Raw genomic sequence first — 22,727 nt, 5'->3', positions numbered from 1 at the left:
TATCAGACTGCGTGGTCGCTAGTAGTGGCTTTCGGTAGGCCTTTAATTGGGGCCCTTTTACCGTAATTTAAATGATTTTTCCAAAGCCCCTATGGACTATTTCTTGTTTCAACGAGGCAGAATCATATTTGTGCGTAAGTAATTGCGTTATCGCATACAATCGTCATCAACCCACGCTGTCGTTTGCTATCCCAGTTGCTGTATCTTAGTCCTTTATGCTGCAGTATTACCCTCCACCGTCTTAGCTTTGCTGCAGCTCCCTGTATTATTTCTACCCTCATACTCCTTTTGAATAAAAGGGACATTCCCAAAAGTAAACATAGGAGATATTTTCCATTGTTTTTTAATGAGGTTTTTAGTGTGCCATGGGTACAGTTTCCCTCTGTTCAGATTTAAGCTAATAGAGCTAATTAAGTAAATATCTCTATTAACTATCATCTGCTATAGTAACTGTACCTTCAAGGCATGGATTCAAAATAATTCATGCAGTGACAATTGACTGTTTGTGGACAGCCATCACCTCCTGGTCCAGTCTTAACTTCTGTTGGAGGTGTGCCCCTCAACATGAGAGAGGTGGAAGAACTTGAGAAAATGACCAAGGACTTTATCAAAAACATGGATGCTCACCCACCTGTTGGCCCGGCCCCCCTTACTGGTACGCACTTAGTATCTTGTAACTTTATAATGAATAATTAAAAACAAACCAGCAGGAAAATACCATTATTTGCCAATAATCTATTTTTGATACCTCCTGACCCTTCTAAGCGCAGTCTTTCCGTCTCTGCTGTTATTTCAGAGCTTTGTGGCAAGTGTGGCGAGGCACTGTCCCGTACTCAGCCAGCAGTGAGGGCCATGGAGAAACTCTTCCACTCCAACTGTTTCTGTTGCATGACTTGCCATCGCCCTCTGCAGGGCATGCAGTTCTATGAGAGGGATGGTGCGCCACAGTGCGAGGACTGCTACACGGTGTGAAGACAATCTCAAATCAATGGGAGTTTATGTTTATTAAGTGCTTTATTTTAAAGTGATCAACGTTACTCCATGTTGCTCCTAAGAGTTCCCTGGCAGTTTGTTCCCGATGCGGGGAGAGGATTACGGACCGTGTGCTGAAGGCGGTGGGTCAGTGTTTCCATTCCCATTGTTTCCGCTGCATCACCTGCTCCTGCATACTGGAGGGGGCGCCATTCATCACCGACGACAACAACAACGCATACTGCGTCCAGGATTACCACAGGTGCTTGTTGAGATGCGAATTATAAACCTTCAATACCACCAAAAGTGTTACTACGTGGGAATGTGACCTTCCTTTTCCATTCCAGGCGTTTCTCCCCTCTGTGTGTCAGCTGCAATGAGCCCATTATTCCAGCGCCAGGCAGCGAGGAGACAGTCCGAGTTGTGGCTCTCGACAAGAACTTTCACCTGAAGTGTTACCGCTGTGAAGTAAGAGCAATGAATAGCACTACAGGGGTCTCGAACCTTTTTCTTTTCGGGAGCTATTTTCACAAAATGAATACCGCAGAGCGCTACTCATATTTTCATGTCATAATTTAACCCAAACAAAGGGAAATAACCTTGTTTTGCCAGAACTAAGATTTTGTGTCAAAAAATGGACAACCAAAATTTTTGTTAATCTGCATCTTGTATTTTTTGTGTGGATTTATCTCTAGTTAATATTTTTTATATATATCACTGGCGGTATTTTGACAAAAAGAAAGAAGTTAGTGTTTTGTTAATATGACTGGCAACATTTGCAAACAGCTCCTGGGATAGTTTTTCTTCACCTGGCTCCTCTGTACATGAATTGGTGTGTGTGTGTGTGTGTGTGTGTGTGTGTGTGTGTGTGTGTGTGTGTGTGTGTGTGGGCAATTTATGATGGGACTTGTGAGTCATCTGGGCATTGTTAATAAGTCTGTCAAGCACTTTGTTGCATTTCTTTTATATTTGAAAGGTGCTTTATAAATACAGTTTGATTTAATTTTAAAAATTTAACTTTTGATTAGGGAGCAGATCTCTTTTCAAATAATGCGGTCATTGTCTTTGTGCTATTTTGCGGTGATTTGTCATTAACCCGAGGCATGAATTGAACAGTTTTACAAATATTGACAGTTTAGGAAAATATTCTTTGACTATTTGGGGAGCTACTCAGAATCAGCTACAGGTTTGCTAGCTGATACCCCTTTAATAGAACATTCAATTTCTTATTATACCAGCTCATTTTCCATTGTTTTTTTACTATTGATGTTCTGTGGTCAACACACTTGACTTTGATAGTGCTCATCTTTAAAAATTCCCATTATTAAGGCCTCAGCGTATTTAAAGTGCATGAATATGTTCTGATTGTATTTCTGATGTCTGTTTTTCTACAGGACTGCGCTCGCCCCCTCTCCATAGAAGCGGATGAAAACGGCTGCTACCCACTGGATGGTCGCATCCTGTGTATGAAGTGCCACTCCAAGCGAGCCAAGCAGGCAGCCTAGTAAATCTTTTGTGTCCCTCGCGATCCCTCTCCCTAACATTTAATCCCAAAACAAATCCAAAAGCACAGATTCCATTCAGCAATTGGCCTTTGCGAAACAAACAGGGCTTTTCTTTTCAGTCTTGCTGCGCAGGTGTAAATGTGCTACGTCAAAACGATGTCTGCATGCAGGGTCGATGTCTTTGTCTTTTTGTCGGATCCATGTTTAATGCAGAGGTAATGTTCTGCACCCTTCAAAAAACCATGTCGTCGTCGTATGTTTACGCTAAAATGCTCCGCATATCTTGCACAGTTGGATCCAAGAGAAGCAACTTGGAAGTGTTAACACTTTACCTGCAGCTCTCGTAGCCTATCAGCATTACATACAGATGTCTTCTGTTTGTTCACTACTACCAAATAGGAGCGAAGTTAAGTGTTGTGTGCATGCTGTATGGCCGCTCAAACTGGGAACAAAGAGCCGAGCAAAGCTTTACCAGCACAGATCCCGCTATTATGTAGCTAATATGTCACCAGCATGGCTCTAAGCAGGACCTATTATGTGATTAAAGTTTTATTTTAGATTCTCTAAAGCTGCATTCTGATGCTTTCAATTAGAAACCTTTTGCTTTTCTTCATAACGAAATACATACCACTAGCTTGAAGGCTTTTTAGGTAATTGATGTTTAAAGCCGCTGTATGTTGTCTGCTCAGAATTACTTTTTTTTTAATACAACGGCTAGCAGGTTTAATAAAACAGATTGAACAGATAAATGTCTATATTTTAAACTTTGTAAAAACAATTGCTGTTAAGGACTGACAAAAAGACTTGCAAATGCCAGTTGCATGTGCGCATAAATAAACAAGACTGATGTTCAGGAATAAAAGGAATTTAAAAACGGATGCAATGGTGGTGCATTAGTGGGGTGTAGTGTACGTGGTTAGATCATGCAAAAAGAGGGCATGGTTGCTGCTCGATGAAACACTAGCGCTCTCTAGGCAGCCACCTATCTGTGACATACAGCAGCTTTAAGCACAGTGAACAAAATATAGAAAAACTGTTTTAATGGAACATTTTTTTGCATCATGTATTCATTTTTGAGCCCAGTATTTTGACTTCAATATCAATGAAAGGTTAAAATTCTATACTGCAATTTCTTCCCATTATTCACTTTTTCTACTTAAATCAGCTGTGGATTACGTTATCTTATTGTATTGTGCTGTATTTAGTTAGTTATGTCTTCATTCCTATCCTGGCAACATGCCTTCACTATTGTATCCCACCCAGCGGGGATTACGACCATAGAAAGCCATTCCTCAGTAAATTTGTATTGAGTCAGTCTGCTGCAAAAAAAAACACAACAATAGTGACTCAGCATTGCATGCTCGCTGCGTACTGTATTATACTGTATGTCTCCTGCACCAACAACTTAAAAATGCCTTTGCCATCCCTGTGACGTTGCCTTGTTCTTTTTTTGTATAACTTTTTATATAAACTCCTGTTTGATACTGTATGTGTGAATGTATACATGTTTAAAACAAAACATTTAGCCCCAATTTTTTTGGTTGCAACAAAATCAATAAATGCCTAAATGCTTCTTTGGCCTTGTTTTATCATCCCTACTCTGGCTACTTCATTAGGTACACAATCTAATGACAAGTATCCAGTGTATTTGTAGGTAGACATGTGACAACCACAAATGTGTCCCTGCTAGCCTCTCAACTAAGCTTGATGACGTAAACGTGCCGTGGACCTCAAAGACGCCACAAGTCTCTATCAGTCGCCGCCAGCCATGTGTTGCACAGATAATGACGCTTGCACGTGTGTATGTGTGTGTCTTGACGGTTTACTTTCTATCATTTGTTTACTGTCCGTCCCTTGCAGTGCAACAATAATCAATTGCAATAGGATGTATCCGTCTCAGGTTTTAGTTTTGGAGTCTTTGGTATAAGGACAGCTTGAATATTTTTAATAAGCAAACACCAAATAGATAATTGTCTGTTGTTTACCATTAAATCAACACACTAAAAGTGTTGGTATATCTGAAAAGAAGAGTGTAATATGTTGCCTGTGCAGTTAATTTTGTTTATCAGTGTGACAAAGAAAGACCTGAGTGATGAAGGCAGATAAAGAAAGAGCTGTGTGACGAAAGGTGAAGCCGACATGTAGACGTCACACGTGAAAGATGAACTACGCCACCAGCAGACCGACACAACGAGAAGTCCATACGCCGAGAATGAGTGAAACTCCAAAAGGACTCGAGGTAGGGCCAAAAAAATGTACATTGCCCTGATTTGAAGTCTGTCTTTTGGTGTGTAATGTATCTTTGACATTTATTGACATTGTGTCAGTAAGTAGCTAAAAGTTTTCAATTTGTGCACCTAACACTTAACTGTAAAGGCTTCTGATACAGCTTTTTTGTTTTGCACTGCAGTGTGTGTCTTCTTCCACTGGTGATTTCTATTTTTAAGTAAATAACACTTTTCTAGCCAAGGTAATGTAGCTTTTACAAGCAAATATCTTAAAATGCATTATCTCAGTTTCAAGTTCCCTTTTCTTAAATACATTAACAATTGTTCACAATTAAAGTTCAAGTAATATTCTAAATCCTACTACTCTGTCATTTCGCCGAAATATTTTTTAAATAATGAATACATCAAAACTGTCAGTTTTGAACCCAAATTGTCATTGCAGCTCCTAGAAGGTGATTGTTCCTTTTGAAATTGGCCTAATTCATCAACCTGTTTGCAGGACTGTAATGATCACAACTATACCGTGCATCAAAGCATTAATGGCAAGCGATACACGTTCTATATGTAATACAGAGCAGTGATAATGTTGCAAAGCTCACGTGCATAAATGATTGGTCTAATAATGCTCGTAGTGTTTCTTTTAAACAATTTATTTTGTATATTTTTATCTTGACTCCTCCTGTCAACTTATTCTAGTCATTCTACTGATTGAACCTTTTGAAATCTGCTTGGCATCAAGTAAAAAGCTACTTGAGAAGAAATTTGAACCGACAAAAAATGCAATACTGTTAAGTAACCCATCCATCCATCCGAGGTCGGGTCGCGGGGGCAGCAGCCTAAGCAGGGAAGCCCAGACTTTCCTCTCCCCAGCCACTTCGTCTAGCACTTCCCGGGGGATCCCGAGGCGTTCCCAGGCCAGCCGGGAGACATAGTCTTCCCAACGTGTCCTGGGTCTTCCCCGTGGCCTCCTACCGGTTGGACGTGCCCTAAACACCTCCCTAGGGAGGCGTTCGGGTGGCATCCTGACCAGATGCCCGAACCACCTCATCTGGCTCCTCTCGATGTGGAGGAGCAGCGGCTTTACTTTGAGTTCCTCCCGGATGGCAGAGCTTCTCACCCTATCTCTAAGGGAGAGACCCGCCACACGGCGGAGGAAACTCATTTCGGCCGCTTTTACCCGTGATCTTATCCTTTCGGTCATGACCCAAAGCTCATGACCATAGGTGAGGATGGGAACGTAGATCGACCGGTAAATTGAGAGCTTTGCCTTCCGGCTCAGCTCCTCCTTCATGTTAAGTAACATTCAATGAAAATTGGTATTTTTTTACCTTATTACTCAATTCAATAATTTAATATTTTTGATCTGCATTTAAAAAAATCCTCAATTTTTTATTTAAAAATGTGATTTTTATTGTTTCTATTCATTCTTTTTTTCATTAAACACAATGTTTTTTTTCTGTGGAAAAAAAACACCTAAATTTCACATTTGCCATTGAAAAGCAACCATTATGTTTTATTACTTAACAACCTCATTGGTTGATTGATTGAAACTTTTAATAGTAGATTGCACAGTACAGTACATATTCCATACAATTGACCACTGAATGATAACACCCGAATAAGTTTTTCAACTTGTTTAAGTCGGGGTCCACGTTAATCAATTCATGGAAAATGGAGGGATGGAAGGTACAGTCAGGTACAGGGGACGGCGTGGCGCAGTGGTAGAGTGGCCGTGTGCAACCCGAGCGTCACTGGTTCAATTCCCACCTAGTACCAACCTCGTCACGTCCGTTGTGTCCTGAGCAAGACACTTCACCCTTGCTCCTGATGGGTGCTGGTTAGCGCCTTGCATGGCAGCTCCCTCCATCAGTGTGTGAATGTGTGTGTGAATGGGTAAATGTGGAAGTAGTGTCAAAGTGCTTTGAGTACCTTGAAGGTAGAAAAGCGCTATACAAGTACAACCCATTTATCATTTATTTATTTTACAGTCATCCAGTTTTCAAGTCACATTGTCATTTTCAAATAACTGTTGTACAAGTGTAAAACTAAGTCAAGCCCTGTTGATAGTGAAACGAAATAATTTTGTGTTCACCTTTAACCGTTTTTACAAAGAATATATGCTGCTACCTTAAGAGATGAGTTGCTTCAAATTATGACTAATTTTGTACTGAGCAGCCAGTACACACGCCTGTACCACTGTCCTTGCTATGTTATTGCTCCAATTACTGTTTATTTTCTATGATTATGGTCACAAATTTGTGACTGGTACCAGGCTGTGTTCGAATCACACAAAAAAGCCTCCTAAAAATCAAAGCACAGTTACCAGTGGCACTGGTGGTGTTCATCATATGGTATTAACCATGTTTTTTGTGTTTTGCGTATTGTTAACTGTATTGTTTGACGTACTTGCAGCCTCAGCTATTGTCATCACAGCCAGAACCCGAGAGGGGGCTTCACCACTCAGCTCTCTTTAAGCTGAATCTCCCCACCCAAAGTCCTGCAGAGGTCCACCAGCAACAAACCGAGCTGGAGCTTCAGCATCTACCACAGACCAACCTTGAGCAGCAGCAGACTGATGAACGGACTAAAACAGTGTGGATTAAATATCAGTGTCCAGTGTGTGTCTTCATTTTGGGCTTCTGTTCGTGTGCTGCTATGCTGGGAATGACATATTACCTGCACCACTTCCTCCAAAACCAGAACCAAGCAGTTGTCGGTGGGCCCTAAACACTGCAAAAATAAGGCCAGACTTAGAAATTGTGTTCTAACTCGTCTAGATTTCTTTCCACAGTCACGCCTTGTTCCTCCCCAGCCTGCCAGAATGCATCAGCCCATCTCTCCACGTCTGCTGACCCCTTCACGCACCCCTGTGACTACTTCCTGTTCTCTTGTGGACCTGACCGGCTTTTGCCTGACAGTGGGGGGCGTCACCGAGGTCAGGACAACGTTCAGGGGTCCGGAAGAGGACTGACAAGAGAGGACCGAAATGTAAAAGAGAGGAGGATGCTGGACAGGAAAACTGAGCTGCTGCAGAATATCAGGCAGATTTTAGGTAGGGAAGTCTTGAGCCATTTTTTTTTTTTTTTTTTACATTTCACTGTCGCTTTATTTGTTTTTGTCTTGTCAGAATCCAATGACGATCTCACAAGCTCAGCTGTGCGAAAGGCCAAAAGTTTCTACCGCTCCTGTTTGGACACCAGGTCCTTGGACACAGCTGGGGCGGAGCCCTTTCTCACGCTCATCCAGAAGGTAACACGATTCTACGCTACTATGACTTGAGTTTTGGGACCCCAAAAAGTGATGAAAATATGTGATATATTTGTTGCGTTATTAGGTAATGTTCGTTTGAGAGAGATGGAATTGCATGGAGTACATGTATTTATTTCTGTCAAAATGAAGAACGAATACATTTAGTAAGAAATATAAAGTACTTTGACAAATATTATTATTATTTTTTTCAATCAATGTACTTTATTTCGGTAATCTTCACATAAAACAAAGAACAACAGAAAAAGAAAAAAAAAAAACACTCATTTCAGCAATGATTGAGCCGAAAGGGTGTAGGTTGAAGCAACGCTTATATAAACCTACCCCATCACAACAAGAACAAGGTTCAAAATATATAAAATCTAAAACATGCTTCACTTATATTACTTTTTTTTTAAACAATATATAAGCAACATATATGTAGCACACGTCTCATACACACAGTTTAACATTTAAATCAAACATATACATTTGTACACTTATATATATACATATATATATATATATATATATATTATATATATACACAATTTAAATTCCATATAAAGTGGTAATATATACATTTTAATATAACCTATATGTATAATTATGAAATCATAAATTGTATTTATATACATATTATGTATTATTGTCTTTCTAAAACAATGTTTGCCCTTCTTTCTTATATTTACTAATGATAAATGATTTAAAAAGCTTTTTAAACTGGTTTATGTTGGTGCTGTGTTTTATTTCATCCTTTAAACAGGCCTTAATACCTTGAAAGATTAGATTAGATAGTACTTTATTTATTCCGTCAGGAGAGTTCCTTCAGGAAAATTGAAATTTTCAGCACAATCCCATTTAAGATCACACAAACATTACAGGTGAAAGTGGTATTGCTTAGTTGTATCAAGACATTATTGACAATTGAATGCTTCATTTGTTGGAACATTTGGTCAGAGACCCTTTTTCTGGTTCCACTGCTCAAAGCAAGGTCCAGAAAGGCATGTTTTATTCAATTCATATACATTTAGTTTGGAAGGGACATTGCATGTTGATGGACATTTCTCTATATTTTGCATTGACGTGTAACCACACCTAATTCTACCAAAAAGCTCATTTCCTTCCGTAGTCATTATTATGGGGGAAGGGGGGAGTACTGTGGTGGAAGGCAGTGTAAACCCTGGACTAGTCGGCACCTCATTGCAGGCCATTACAGATAGACAAGCATTCACAACCACACACTTATATGAATATACATTATGCAAAAATATATTTTATTGTAAGGTAGAGTAGCCTAAACTTGTACTCTAGTAATATTAGTTACTTTAGTGTAATAATACTCAAGTAAAAGTAAATAGTAGTTATGCAAATAATTACTTGAATAAGTATTCAGTGTAAAAACTACTCAATTACTGAATAACTGGTAAGTCACTTCTGATTTATTTAGGAGCTATTTTTGCATGCGTGCATGCATGACTGCGAGACATTTCAGTCACTTGTGATGTCACAATAGGGCTAATGTTAGCATATGCAAAGCTAAAACATTAAAAAAAAGTTTTCTGTAGTTGGAAATGGAATTTTGGAGGCTGACGTGAACATTTCTACTGACAGAGGGCAGCTCATGATATTATAAACATTATTTTTTCGTAGTTTGTAAGTAAACATCGAACAGTTGCGCTGTCTTGTCTGACGTCTTATCACTTTATACAGTGTGTAATTTGAGTGAGGTCAGTCATGTGACTGCTGGGTTCCATTTGATAGGTAAAATTGAGTCAAACGTCACTTGTTGGTGAAACATAGTCATCTGATCGTGCCCGCTTTGATTGATTTATTTATTTACTTTTATTAGTAGATTGCACAGTACAGTACATATTCCGTACAATTGACCACTAAATGGTAACACCCCAATAAGTTTTTCAACTTGTTTAAGTCGGGGTCCACGTTAATCAATTCATGGAAGAAGAAGTCTCTTTGAGAAGCCATCGGAATTTGTATTTGCACGTAGTAATTAATTGATTTTAAGTAAATATAATGCCATCCCTTTTCTATACGACATATCTTCACTGGGGTCACGAGTAAGCTGGAGTCTATCCCAGCGCACTTAGTGTGGTACCCCCTCGACTGGTCAATAAATATAATATGGATATGAAAATAAATATATAGATAGGAATTATACTCAATATAATGGAGTAGAAGTAGTCTTTAATCTGCACAAAAGTAAAAAGTATGTTGCATTAAAAATTCTCTGAGAAGTACAATTTATCCAAGAAAGTACTTAAGTACGTATCAATCAATCAATCAATGTTTACTTATATAGCCCTAAATCACTAGTGTCTCAAAGGGCTGCACAAACCACTACAACATCCTCGGTAGGCCCACATAAGGGCAAGGAAAACTCACACCCAGTGGGACGTCGGTGACAATGATGACCAAGAGAACCTTGGAGAGGAGGAAAGCAATGGATGTCGAGCGGGTCTAACATGATACTGTGAAAGTTCAATCCACAATGGATCCAACACAGTCGCGAGAGTCCAGTCCAAAGCGGATCCAACACAGCAGCGAGAGTCCCGTTCACAGCGGAGCCAGCAGGAAACCATCCCAAGCGGAGGCGGATCAGCAGCGCAGAGATGTCCCCAGCCGATACACAGGCAAGCAGTACATGGCCACCGGATCGGACCGGACCCCCTCCACAAGGGAGAGTGGGACATAGAAGAAAAAGAAAAGAAACGGCAGATCAACTGGTCTAAAAAGGGAGACTATTTAAAGGCTAGAGAATACAAATGAGTTTTAAGGTGAGACTTAAATGCTTCTACTGAGGTGGCATCTCGAACTGTTACCGGGAGGGCATTCCAGAGTACTGGAGCCCGAACGGAAAACGCTCTATAGCCCGCAGACTTTTTTTGGGCTTTGGGAATCACTAATAAGCCGGAGTCCTTTGAACGCAGATTTCTTGCCGGGACATATGGTACAATACAATCGGCAAGATAGGATGGAGCTAGACCGTGTAGTATTTTATACGTAAGTAGTAAAACCTTGAAGTCACATCTTAAGTGCACAGGAAGCCAGTGCAGGTGAGCCAGTATAGGTATATATGTATGTATATATGTATATAAAGGTATATACAGTACAGGTATATATGTATGTATATATGTATATAAAGGTATATACAGTATAGGTATATATGTATGTATATATGTATATAAAGGTATATACAGTACAGGCGTAATGTGATCAAACTTTCTTGTTCTTGTCAAAAGTCTAGCAGCTGCATTTTGTACCAACTGTAATCTTTTAATGCTAGACATGGGGAGACCCCAAAATAATACGTTACAGTAATCGAGACGAGACGTAACAAACGCATGGATAATGATCTCAGCGTCTTTAGTGGACAGAATGGAGCGAATTTTAGCGATATTACGGAGATGAAAGAAGGCCGTTTTAGTAACGCTTTTAATGTGTGCCTCAAAGGAGAGAGTTAAAGTAAATACAACTAAAATACAAGCGCATACAACTCACCTCTGCTTTGTACTGTTTGCTACTCTCTGCTGTTGAGTAAATAAACTGAAATCACTTCCTTCTTTGTTTTTGCAGCTTGGAGGTTGGCCTGTGTCTGGCCAGTGGAATCAGACTGACTTTAACGCCACCCTCAGCGTGCTGATGAGAGACTACGCCACCTTCCCTTTCTTCAACATCTATGTCGGCTCCAAAGACCCTAATGACACTACTAGTAAGAAGACCAAACGATACATACAGGTCAGGACTTTTAAAGGGGACGTGTGAGCATCACCACGGCAACATCACATTAATCCCGGACTCTGCTTGCAGATTGATCAGCCGGACTTGTTGATTCCCATCGAATGGAACCGCAAGACGCAGAAGTCTCAAGCCAAAACAAAAGTTGGTGAACTACTCTATTCAAACATATTCACGCTAAATTGCCATAATGATATTATGCTTCCAATCACTGCATAGACGCTGCGTCCTTTCTTAGCATCATGTCAGAGGTACCTGGCCCTGCTGGGGGCCCCAGACAACAGCAGGATAATCCATGTGGGTATGTTCATCTCTCTGTCCTCTGAACTGGCCGTGGCCGCAGCACCTCTGAGCCATCGCTTGGCCAAAGGGCTGCTCTATCAGAGCATGACCATCAAGGAGCTACAGGTAAAGTATATTATAGTACTGTTTAGTGTTGTGGAAACATGCACAATACACTAGCACTTGTTTGATGAGGTTCTTCCACAACAAATTAGGACTTTTGTCCTAATTGTGTGTTTATTGTGTACTGTACCTTACAAGCCTCAAGTGTCATTACCTAAAGCAGGGGTCGGCAACCCGCGCCTCCTTAGCCGCATGCGGCTCTTTGACCACTCTGATTTGCCTCAGCTGCATACTTGCCGACCGCCCGGAGAAGTCCAGTAGATTTCCAATTTTAATGTCTATATCAGAAATCTCCCATGTAAACTATTTTCGATTTTCACCCAGACGTCATCAACTTTGATGGCGTGCCGTGATGACAATGCCTCTAATACCCTTTCTACATGTCATTGCGCCAGGATTTTCACCATGCTATCTGCGTGCCGGCCGTCCGGTCACATTTTGGATGGGAACTCCATCTGAACGCAGGCGCGACTGCAAGGCATACTTGTTCAACAGCCATACAGGTCACACTGAGGGTTGTGATATTAACAACTTTAACACTCTTACTAATATGCGCCACGCTGTGAACCCACACCAAACAAGAATGACAAACGCATTTCAGGAGAAAATCCGCACTATAACACAACATAAACACGACAGAACAAATACCCAGAATCCCATGTATCCTGACTTTTCCGGGCTCCATTATACACCCAGCTACCACCAACCCAACCCCGCCCACCTCAACCGACGCACAGAGGGGTGGGGGTTGGGTTGGTGGTAGCTGGGTGTATAATGGAGCCCGGAAAAGTCAGGATACATGGAATTCTGGGTATTTGTTCTGTCGTGTTTATGTTGTGTTATAGTGCGGATGTTCTCCTGAAATGTGTTTGTCATTCTTGTTTGGTGTGGGTTCACAGTGTGGCGCATATTAGTAAGAGTGCTAAAGTTGTTTAAACGCCACCCTCAGTGTAACCTATATTGCTGTTGAATAAGGATGCCTTGCAGTCTCTTAAGTATGTCTGCAATAGCCTCATCAAACAATTCTCTGGGCTGGCAAGCTGTTTGTACAAGCTGTAGAGGGCGGTAGTGACATCTTTGTACGCCCTTATTATTGTTCATTGGGTGAACACCAGCGTGCATTCGAGAGATTAATTACTCTGAAATTCGTGAGTCTCCCGGGAAAATTGGGACGGTTGGCAGGTGTGACGCTGTCAAGCGGCATTCATATAAAAGTCACGGGCCGCACTAACATTACATTTTCATATTAAGGTGCGGGCGGCGTGTCTGAGACCCCTGGTTTATACAAAGCACAAAGCAAAAAAACAACTCTGTATGCAGTATTATTTCATCATAAATTTTAAAAGAGTTATGTGGCTCCCATTGTTTTCTTTACTTTGTGAAACGGGTCAAAATGGCTCTTTGAGTGGTAAAGGTTGTCAACCCCTGACCTAAAAGATCTGGGTGCCATTCTGAAGAATTATTTGACACTAAATTATATCAATATTTCTTTGTTTGAGCTGAAGCTGAATTCTGTAATGTTCCTCAAATTCACTCATAAAATCCCAACTAATTCAACACAGTTTGAAAACATATTGTTGTTTACAAAAAGATGCACATTATTACAACACATTAAAATGTTTTAATATTATTTTTTAACAGTCACAAAAAAAGTATATACTTGTTTTTGTTTGATAACAGCGATTTATTTTTTCATTTTATTACCTACTGTAGTGACAAAAATATCATCTAAATCCTACAAATTTGTTTAAAAAAAAAAATCTAAATTTTTCATTTAAAAACGCAATTATGATTCATCATTCCATATTGCCGTTTTACAATTTTTTGTTCATTTTTCTTTTTGAAACACCAATTATGTTTCATTATTTATCAATTGATGTTGTATCATGGCATTACTTTTTTGTATTAGTATTTCATCTAAAAGACACATGTTTACAGTAATCCCTCACATATCGCTGTTATTTGGTTTAAGACATGACTGCGATAAACACATTTCCGCAAAGTAAGAATCATTATTTAGAAATTGAATATTAACCTCGCTTAAATATAAAAAACCTTTTACGGCTTTCAAAAACTATTATTTTCAATATTATGAGAGCTCTTTAAATATGAAATGACTCCCTAAAGTCACTGTAGAGGTTTCCTGCGTCTCGCCCGGCTTCTTCTGACCACAGTATCACACAGCTCAGGATACAGGTTTGACACAGTATTTAATACATATTTTACTTTACACAATTGTCCGTCTTTCAAGCTTTTCAGCTGTCTTTGTTCGTCTCGGTGCGTCTCTCCCACGTCCTCATGCGTCTGTCTCTCCTTTCCGTCTCCCTCCGATCACTCTTCAGCCGCTCCTGCAGGCTCTCCAACTCCTCTCTTGATCTCTGCTCCTTCTCCCCTTTTATACAGCAGGAGGAGATCAGTTAACTGTGTGCAGGTGTGTGTGCCACGCACCCGAGTCAAATTGTGGCGGCGTCGCTCGCGGAAAGCCCCGCCTCTCTGCTCCGCCGCATCCTCCGCCCTCTTGCCGCCATCTTGGGCAGGGCAGCGTGCCCTGCCCTGCCCCGCCGTCGGCCCGTTGGCTCCGCCTCTCCACAGTCACCTTTACACTCATAAACCAATAGAGTATATAAACATTTTTAGTAATGCCGCCGGAGGCTGAGCAAATCAGTGGTTACGAGACTGAACGGTGCGATTCGTTTAATCTCATCTCACTTCTCATCACCTTTATGCTGATACACAAATCCATCCATCCATCCATCCATCATCTTCCGCTTATCCGAGGTCGGGTCGCGGGGGCAGCAGCCTAAGCAGGGAAACCCAGACTTCCCTCTCCCCAGCCACTTCGTCTAGCTCTTCCCGGGGGATCCCGAGGCGTTCCCAGGCCAGCCGGGAGACATAGTCTTTCCAACGTGTCCTGGGTCTTCCCCGTGGCCTCCTACCAGCTGGACGTGCCCTAAACACATCCCTAGGGAGGCGTTCGGGTGGCATCCTGACCAGATGCCCGAACCACCTCATCTGGCTCCTCTCCATGTGGAGGAGCAGCGGCTTTACTTTGAGTTCCTCCCGGATGGCAGAGCTTCTCACCCTATCTCTAAGGGAGAGCCCCGCCACCCGGCGGAGGAAACTAATTTCGGCCGCTTGTACCCGTGATCTTATCCTTTCGGTCATGACCCAAAGCTCATGACCATAGGTGAGGATGGGAACGTAGATCGACCGGTAAATTGAGAGCTTTGCCTTCCGGCTCAGCTCCTTCTTCACCACAACGGATCGATACAACGTCCGCATTACTGAAGACGCCGCACCGATCCGCCTGTCGATCTCACGATCCACTCTTCCCCCACTCGTGAACAAGACCCCTAGGTACTTGAACTCCTCCACTTGGGGCAGGGTCTCCTCCCCAACCCGGAGATGGCACTCCACAAATCCATGTCCCTCTAAAAAGGAAAAGTGAGGCATTTAAAATCACTTTAAATTGTCTTGAGGACATAAAAGCATGGTTGGCCGTAACGTTCCCTAATTCTAAATGAGGAAAAAATTTTGAATGGCTCAAATGCAAACCAGAATGCTCAACCCAGTGACCTGGATCCCCCCATGCCTTATTTTAAACTCAGTCGTAAATCTTGGTTTTAAGTTTGAAAATTATTTTACAAGGGAACAACAGATTAAGTTTGGTGTCTGATGCCATTATCATCTACGACTTTTGTCATCTAAGACTTTTAGCAAAAAAAAAATCAGTTGTATCTTGTAAAGACTTTGAGTGGGTAATCCATGCTTTTATTTCATCACGTTTGGACCACTGCAACTCACTCTGTGTTGGAATGTAGCAGGCATCAGTCGCTTGATTGTCAGTCCGAGTTAGTCCAAAATGCTGCCGCTCACTTTTTAACTGGCACAGAAAAACGTGAGCAAATTACCCCCGGTTTAGCATCCCTTCACTGGCTCCCAATTCATTTTAGAATTCATTTTTAAATGTTAATGTTTTTAAATCTCATAACGGATTAGCGCCACAATATATGACAGGCCTTTTAAAAATCTACACCCCCAAAAGGTGTCTGAGGTCATGTGATCAAGTTCTCATCGTCATCCCAAAAACCTCTTTAAAATCCAGAGGATCGTGCATTTTTTTGCTGTGGCTCTGAAACTTACAAAACTTTGGGACGAAATCCCTTTGGTTATTCGGACGTCTCCCACTTTAATGAGTTTTAAGTCACGTCGTAAAACATTTTTACTTCTTGGCTTTTGACTTTTCAAATTCAAGAAAAACTTATGTTTTTTTTTTATTGCTGCACAAAATAAACCGTGCATGAACATCACCTTGTTCACAGAACAAAACCAACACAGTGCATGATTTCACAACAAATTACACACATTACCATCAATTGATAAACGTGGACCCCCGTCTTAAACAAGCTGAAACACCTATTCGAGTTTTACCATTTAGTGGTCAATTGTACAGAATATGTACTGAACTGGGGCGTCACGGTGGCAGAGGGGTTAGTGCGTCTGCCTCACAATACGAAGGTCCTGCAGTCCTGGGTTCAAATCCAGGCTCGGGATCTTTCTGTGTGGAGTTTGCATGTTCTCCCCGTGACTGCGTGGGTTCCCTCCGGGTACTCCGGCTTCCTCCCACTTCCAAAGACATGCACCTGGGGATAGGTTGATTGGCAACACTAAATTGGCCCTAGTGTGGGAATGTTGTCTGTCTATCTGTGTTGGCCCTGCCATGAGGTGGCGACTTGTCCAGGGTGTACCCCGCCTTCCGCCCGATTGTAGCTGAGATAGGCGCCAGCGCCCCCCGCGACCCCGAAAGGGAATAAGCGGTAGAAAATGGATGGATGGATGGATGGATGGCTTTTGAACCGGCATGAGAGTTGTGTGATCTTAGTTTATGATAGTTTTATTTATGTATTTATTCCCTTTTTAGTTAAATTGTTTTTTTACACTTGACTGTCCTTAGTTTTAATTTCCTAAATGTGTGTTTTAGGTACTGTGCAGTACTTTGTGAAACTTTTTTGTGTGTGCTATATAAATATAGTGGATTGGATTGGATCATCTACTGGCCAATATTCATTTAGCCACCTTTATGCTTAAAAATGCGTTATTTAGGCTAAAAATGTTATAGAATATGCTTTAAAAAAAATCTGAGATGTGAAGTTGCAACATTTGAAGATATGGCGAGAGACTGTATTCCGTAAATTTATCAAATTTTCCATTTAAAAATACCAAGTGAGTTTCATAATTTATCATTTTATATCGTCATTTTATTATTTTGCATTTATTTTCAATCTAAAGCAGACACAACAAAACATGTATATTATTGTTTCCTGTAGGTTCATTTAAGAACAAAAATCATTTTGTTTTGATTTATTTAATAATATGGGATATCATAATTAAGGCATTTTCAATTTACCGTACATTTTATTCCTTTTTTTGTAGTAATATTGTTTAATAGTGAGACATGCAGCGTCCATTCTTAGCTGTCCAACATAGTTCTCTGCCAGATGGCGGGTTGTAGAGGAAATATTAGCAATAGTATAGTAATAATAATGTTTACCTGCACTTAAGTTCCACAGCATAATCCAAAGCATAATGGTCTTGTTAAAGTACACATTGTCCGGGCTGTCAATCAATCAATCAATGTTTACTTATATAGCCCTAAATCACTAGTGTCTCAAAGGGCTGCACAAACCACTACGACATCCTCGGTAGGCCCACATAAGGGCAAGGAAAACTCACACCATGGAGGACGAACAATAGCTAAACATTCTACACTACACACTGTAGAAGGGTATGCTAACTGCAAGCTAAAGCTCTTGAATGTAAACAAAAGGAGGGCGGGTCGATACAAATTACCGACAGTAACTGTACCAAGTATTATATTATCAGGTCGATCCCACAGTGGTAAGATTAGTATTTTTTACTCTTAACATTTTTTTAGCGTTGATAAACTTGGACTGTGTCCCTGGACACGGGTCGTCTTTAAGGAAAAAAAACAAAATATTTAAATTAGAGCCATTTGTAGGAAATCATTTAAAAATATTATTGATATTTTTAAATTGTTATCCTCTGTTCCTGTTAAATACCAATCAATCAATGTTTATTTATATAGCCCTAAATCACAAATGTCTCAAAGGGCTGCACAAACCACTACGACATCTTCGGAAGAACCCACATAAGGGCAAGGAAAACTCACACCCAGTGATCACAATATAATTGTGATCAGAAATGTAAACATTCAATGACGTTGAAAATGTGCAAGTACCAGCGTCGGTATGACCAGTACTGCTCCTGTAACTCCTTAGTGTTGGATCGATACCCACATTTTTAGCATCACGTAAAACTAATGCAACGTAGCTAAACAACAGATGAGTAAGTGCTTATTACATTTTAACAGAAAAAGATAGAACCAGGTTAAAGCAAAAAGTAACCATCAATTAACAGTAGGTTAGAAACATGTTTTAGAAAAAATAATACTAGGGCTGCACGATTTTGAGAAAATAAATAATTGCAATATTTCTCTCCATATTTCTGTGAATCTTTGGGTACCACAAAATCGATTCTAGGGGGTAACGATTCGATTAAAGAGTTCTGATAAATGTATATAATACTGGTGGTTATAATGGTTTTATTTGATACAATTCTACTCAAACATTTACTAAAGTGTCTTGACAGGAAAGCTTTTGTTTTTTATATATATATATATATATATATATATATATATATATATATATATATATATACACACACAGTACAGGCTAAAGGTTTGGACACACCTCCTCATTCAATGCGTTTTAACCTTATTTTCATGACTATTTACATTGTAGATTGTCACTGAAGGCATCAAAACTATGAATGAACACATGTGGAGTTATGTACTTAACAAAAAAGGTGAAATACCTGAAAACATGTTTTATATTCTATCCATCCATTTTCTACCGCTTGTCCCATTCGGGGTCGTGAGGGTTTCTTCAAAATAGCTCTGATTACTTTTTTGCACACTCTTGGCATTCTCTCGATGAGCTTCAAGCACACTTGTGAAGTGAAAACCATTCCAGGTGACTACTTCTTGAAGCTCATTGAGAGAATGCCAAGAGTGTCCAAGGCACTAATCAGAGTTAAGGGTGGCTATTTTGAAGAAACTAGAATACAAAACATGTTTTCAGTTATTTAACCTTTTTTTGCTAAGTACATAACTCCACATGTGTTCATTCATAGTTTTGAGGCCTTCAGTGACAATATAAAATGTAAATAGTCATGAAAGTAAAGAAAACGCATTGAATGAGAAGGTGTGTCCAAACTTTGGGTCTGTATTGCATTTTTTTTTTTTTCAAATCGGTTTAAAATATACTTTTTTATTAAGAATCATTACACATAAGAATTGCAAAACATTTTTTTACAGCCCTACTAAGTGTCTCCTCCAATATGTCTGCAGCACAAAGCTCCAGCTGTGGACTGGTTGGGTTGCTTGAAGGCTGCTTTCCACCCACATCCCCTCATGGAAGACGACCACGTCGTCCTGCACAACTTGCCTTACATCGTGCAGATGTCCCATATCATTCGCAAATGGCTGACAAAGCACGAGCTGAGCAAGAGGTACTGTAAGTGACCCACAATGCATCACACACACGTCCTGTCATTCAGCTTCTGACCCATGTCTCATTCTGCTCAGTGGCCCCCTCCACACCTTCATGGTGCTCAACTTGCTGCACACCCTGATGCCTGCTCTGGACTCCAGATTCTCTGACATGGCCAACAACTTGTCAGGGACTCTGGGCCATACGGACGTGTGGCAACCCAATCTTCATCTTGAAAAGATGTTGAACATGGATGGTGGGGCTCTTCACCAGGCAGTCCCTCGCTGGAAACGCTGCGTGCTGGAAACCGAACGAGGGTTCAACGGGGTTCTCGCGCATCTGTTTAAGGAGAACATCGCAGGCGGAGGAGAGGTGGGGAGACTTGGCGAGAGCGTTAACGTGACGTAGTTACGCTGAGGCTCTTTGTTGTTGGACAGGCAGAAGAGATGATTGACAACATCCTGTCCTCCTTCAAGTCCCAAGTACACCAGCTCAAGTGGACAGACAACAAGACTCTACAGTTTGTTATGAATAAGGTAATTTAGGACAGAAGTTCTTTCCTTGAACCTGAACGTTTGTTTAAATGATGACTTGTTGGCTTTCAGGTTAAGCCCGTAACTTCAACACTTGTGACAACAAAGGAAATCTCCAGTGAGGCCGAGCTTGACCTGCTTTTTTCTCAGGTAATTTCCAGTGTTTCCATACATTCATTTATTTGTGGCGCGACTCTACAGTAGCTCATAAAAACATTAAAATGGTAAATACTGCGACTGTAGCGTGTTGTTACAACTTTACACTGGAGATCAGACCTGGGCAAATTAAGGCTTAGGGGCCGCATGCCACCAGTTGAGCTTTTCAATCCAGCCCAAATAATTAATAAAGGAAATAAATATCCATACATCCATCCATTTTCTACCGTTTATTCCCTTTTGGGGTCGCTTGTGCCTATCTCAGCTACAATCGGGCGGAAGGCGGGGTACACCCTGGATAAGTCGCCACCTCATCACAGGGCCAACACAGATAGACAGACAACATTCACAGACTAGGGCCAATTTAGTGTTGCCAATCAACCTATCCCCAGGTGCATGTCTTTGGAAGTGGGAGGAAGCCGGAGTACCCGGAGGGAACCCACGCATTCACGGGGAGAACATGCAAACTCCACACAGAAAGATTTGGATTTGGATTTGAACCCAGGACTGCAGGAACTTCGTATTGTCAATCAATCAATGTTTATTTATATAGCCCCAAATCACAAATGTCTCAAAGGACTGCACAAATCATTACGACTACAACATCCTCGGAAGAACCCACAAAAGGGCAAGGAAAACTCACACCCAGTGGGCAGGGAGAATTCACATCCAGTGGGACGCCAGTGACAATGCTGACTATGAGAAACCTTGGAGAGGACCTCAGATGTGGGCAACCCCCCCCTCTAGGGGACCGAAAGCAATGGATGTCGAGCGGGTCTAACATGATACTGTGAAAGTTCAATCCATAGTGGCTCCAAGACAGCAGTGAGAGTCCCGTCCACAGGAAACCATCTCAAGCGGATCAGCAGCATAGAGATGTCCCCAACCGATACAGGCGAGCAGTCCATCCTGGGTCCCGACGAGCGGTCCATCCTGGGTCTCGACTCTGGACAGTCAGTACTTCATCCATGGTCATCGGACCGGACCCCCTCCACAAGGGAGGGGGGGGACATAGGAGAAAGAAAAGAAGCGGCAGATCAACTGGTCTAAAAGGAGGTCTATTTAAAGGCTAGAGTATTGTGAGGCAGAAGCACTAACCCCTCTTCCACCGTGAAGCCCCAGTTCAGTACATATTCTGTACAATTGACCACTTAATGGTAAAACTCGAATAGGTGTTTCAGCTTGTTTAAGACGGGGGTCCACGTTAATCAATTCATGGTAATGTGTGTCATTTGTTGTGAAATCATGCACTGTGTTGGTTTTGTTCTGTGAACAAGGTGATGTTCATGCACGGTTCATTTTGTGCACCAATAAAAAAAAAACATAAGGTTTTCTTGAATTTGAAAAGAAAAAATATTTTATTTTTCACTAAAGAAGGGTTTGGTGAATGCACATATGAAACTGGTGTGGTTCCATACCTCCAACAAGGTTAAGAACCACTGTTCTAGGTTAACATATTTGCTTAACAAAATCAAAACAATCAAAAAGACTTTAATGGACATTGTTTTTTTATTAAATCAACACAAAAACACACAAGATACACTTTCCATCAGTGCATCAACCCCCCAAAAGAAAACCCCTCCCTCCCCCACTCACACCCACTCACACAAAAAAGGGTTGTTTCTTTCTGCTACCAAAATGCTGGTTCCCACAACATATTTAACACAGTCTGCAAGGGACACAGTCCCTGAAACACACATGATTGTGTGTCGCCGGTCCACTAACACTATCATTAATTACTATTTTTTATGTAATTGTTTTATATGATTTTACTTTCTTTTTTGTCCCCAAAAAATGTCATTGTTTTCCTTTTTTTTAATCTAATTTTATTTTATTAAAAAAAAATAAATAAATAACCTTATCTTCATCAGACCAGGTTGTTAATGGAATTAGACTTGTCTAAAAGGTTTTTAAAACCAGGTCCAGTCCAGACAATGTCCAAGTGGGCCTCAGCAACACACACCCTCATCCATGTACAACAACAAAAATTAGCGAAACAACAGATTGCATATAAGTTATAAACAAAATTACATTTTCATAAAAAGCATTTGTGTATAGTCCATATTATGTCCAAGTCAGATTCAACACACACCTTCAAAAATAGGGAACACAACAATAGATAGCATATATGTTGCTGTTGTTGCATGTCTATAAACATTATTACATTTTCACAATAAGCCTTTAAGGATTTCCCATCTTTTTTCATGTTTTTTGGCATCATTATCGTTACCATGAATTGATTAACGTGGACCCCGACTTAAACAAGTTGAAAAACTTATTGGGGTGTTACCATTTAGTGGTTAATTGTACGGAATATGTACTGTACTGTGCAAACTACTAATAAAAGTATCAATC

General features: G+C 40.7%; 2 protein-coding genes across 5 annotated transcripts in view; both read left to right on the top strand.

The window, feature by feature from the left end:
• The window catches only part of zyx (zyxin), a 30,387-nt gene extending 26,337 nt beyond the window's left edge, over positions 1–4,050 (top strand). For all 4 annotated transcript variants that reach the window (XM_061914925.1, XM_061914926.1, XM_061914924.1 and 1 more), the window contains 5 exons: positions 514–655; positions 797–966; positions 1,056–1,234; positions 1,320–1,440; positions 2,367–4,050. In XM_061914925.1, coding sequence (XP_061770909.1) covers positions 514–655; positions 797–966; positions 1,056–1,234; positions 1,320–1,440; positions 2,367–2,477 — 723 coding nt within the window. In that variant the 3' untranslated portion in view covers positions 2,478–4,050. The remainder of the gene's footprint in view (positions 1–513; positions 656–796; positions 967–1,055; positions 1,235–1,319; positions 1,441–2,366) is intronic.
• Positions 4,051–4,193: 143 nt separating this feature from the next.
• kel (Kell metallo-endopeptidase (Kell blood group)) overlaps positions 4,194–22,727 on the top strand; it is a 24,012-nt gene continuing 5,478 nt past the window's right edge. The window contains exons 1-11 of the mRNA XM_061914923.1: positions 4,194–4,716; positions 7,118–7,421; positions 7,497–7,757; positions 7,833–7,954; positions 11,546–11,707; positions 11,780–11,851; positions 11,927–12,115; positions 19,542–19,702; positions 19,779–20,055; positions 20,121–20,219; positions 20,289–20,366. Coding sequence (XP_061770907.1) covers positions 4,639–4,716; positions 7,118–7,421; positions 7,497–7,757; positions 7,833–7,954; positions 11,546–11,707; positions 11,780–11,851; positions 11,927–12,115; positions 19,542–19,702; positions 19,779–20,055; positions 20,121–20,219; positions 20,289–20,366 — 1,803 coding nt within the window. The 5' untranslated portion in view covers positions 4,194–4,638. The remainder of the gene's footprint in view (positions 4,717–7,117; positions 7,422–7,496; positions 7,758–7,832; positions 7,955–11,545; positions 11,708–11,779; positions 11,852–11,926; positions 12,116–19,541; positions 19,703–19,778; positions 20,056–20,120; positions 20,220–20,288; positions 20,367–22,727) is intronic.

Source organism: Nerophis ophidion, linkage group LG11, assembly GCF_033978795.1.
Source record: "Nerophis ophidion isolate RoL-2023_Sa linkage group LG11, RoL_Noph_v1.0, whole genome shotgun sequence".
Lineage (NCBI taxonomy): Eukaryota > Metazoa > Chordata > Actinopteri > Syngnathiformes > Syngnathidae > Nerophis > Nerophis ophidion.
This window is presented reverse-complemented; position numbering and strand designations above follow the sequence as displayed.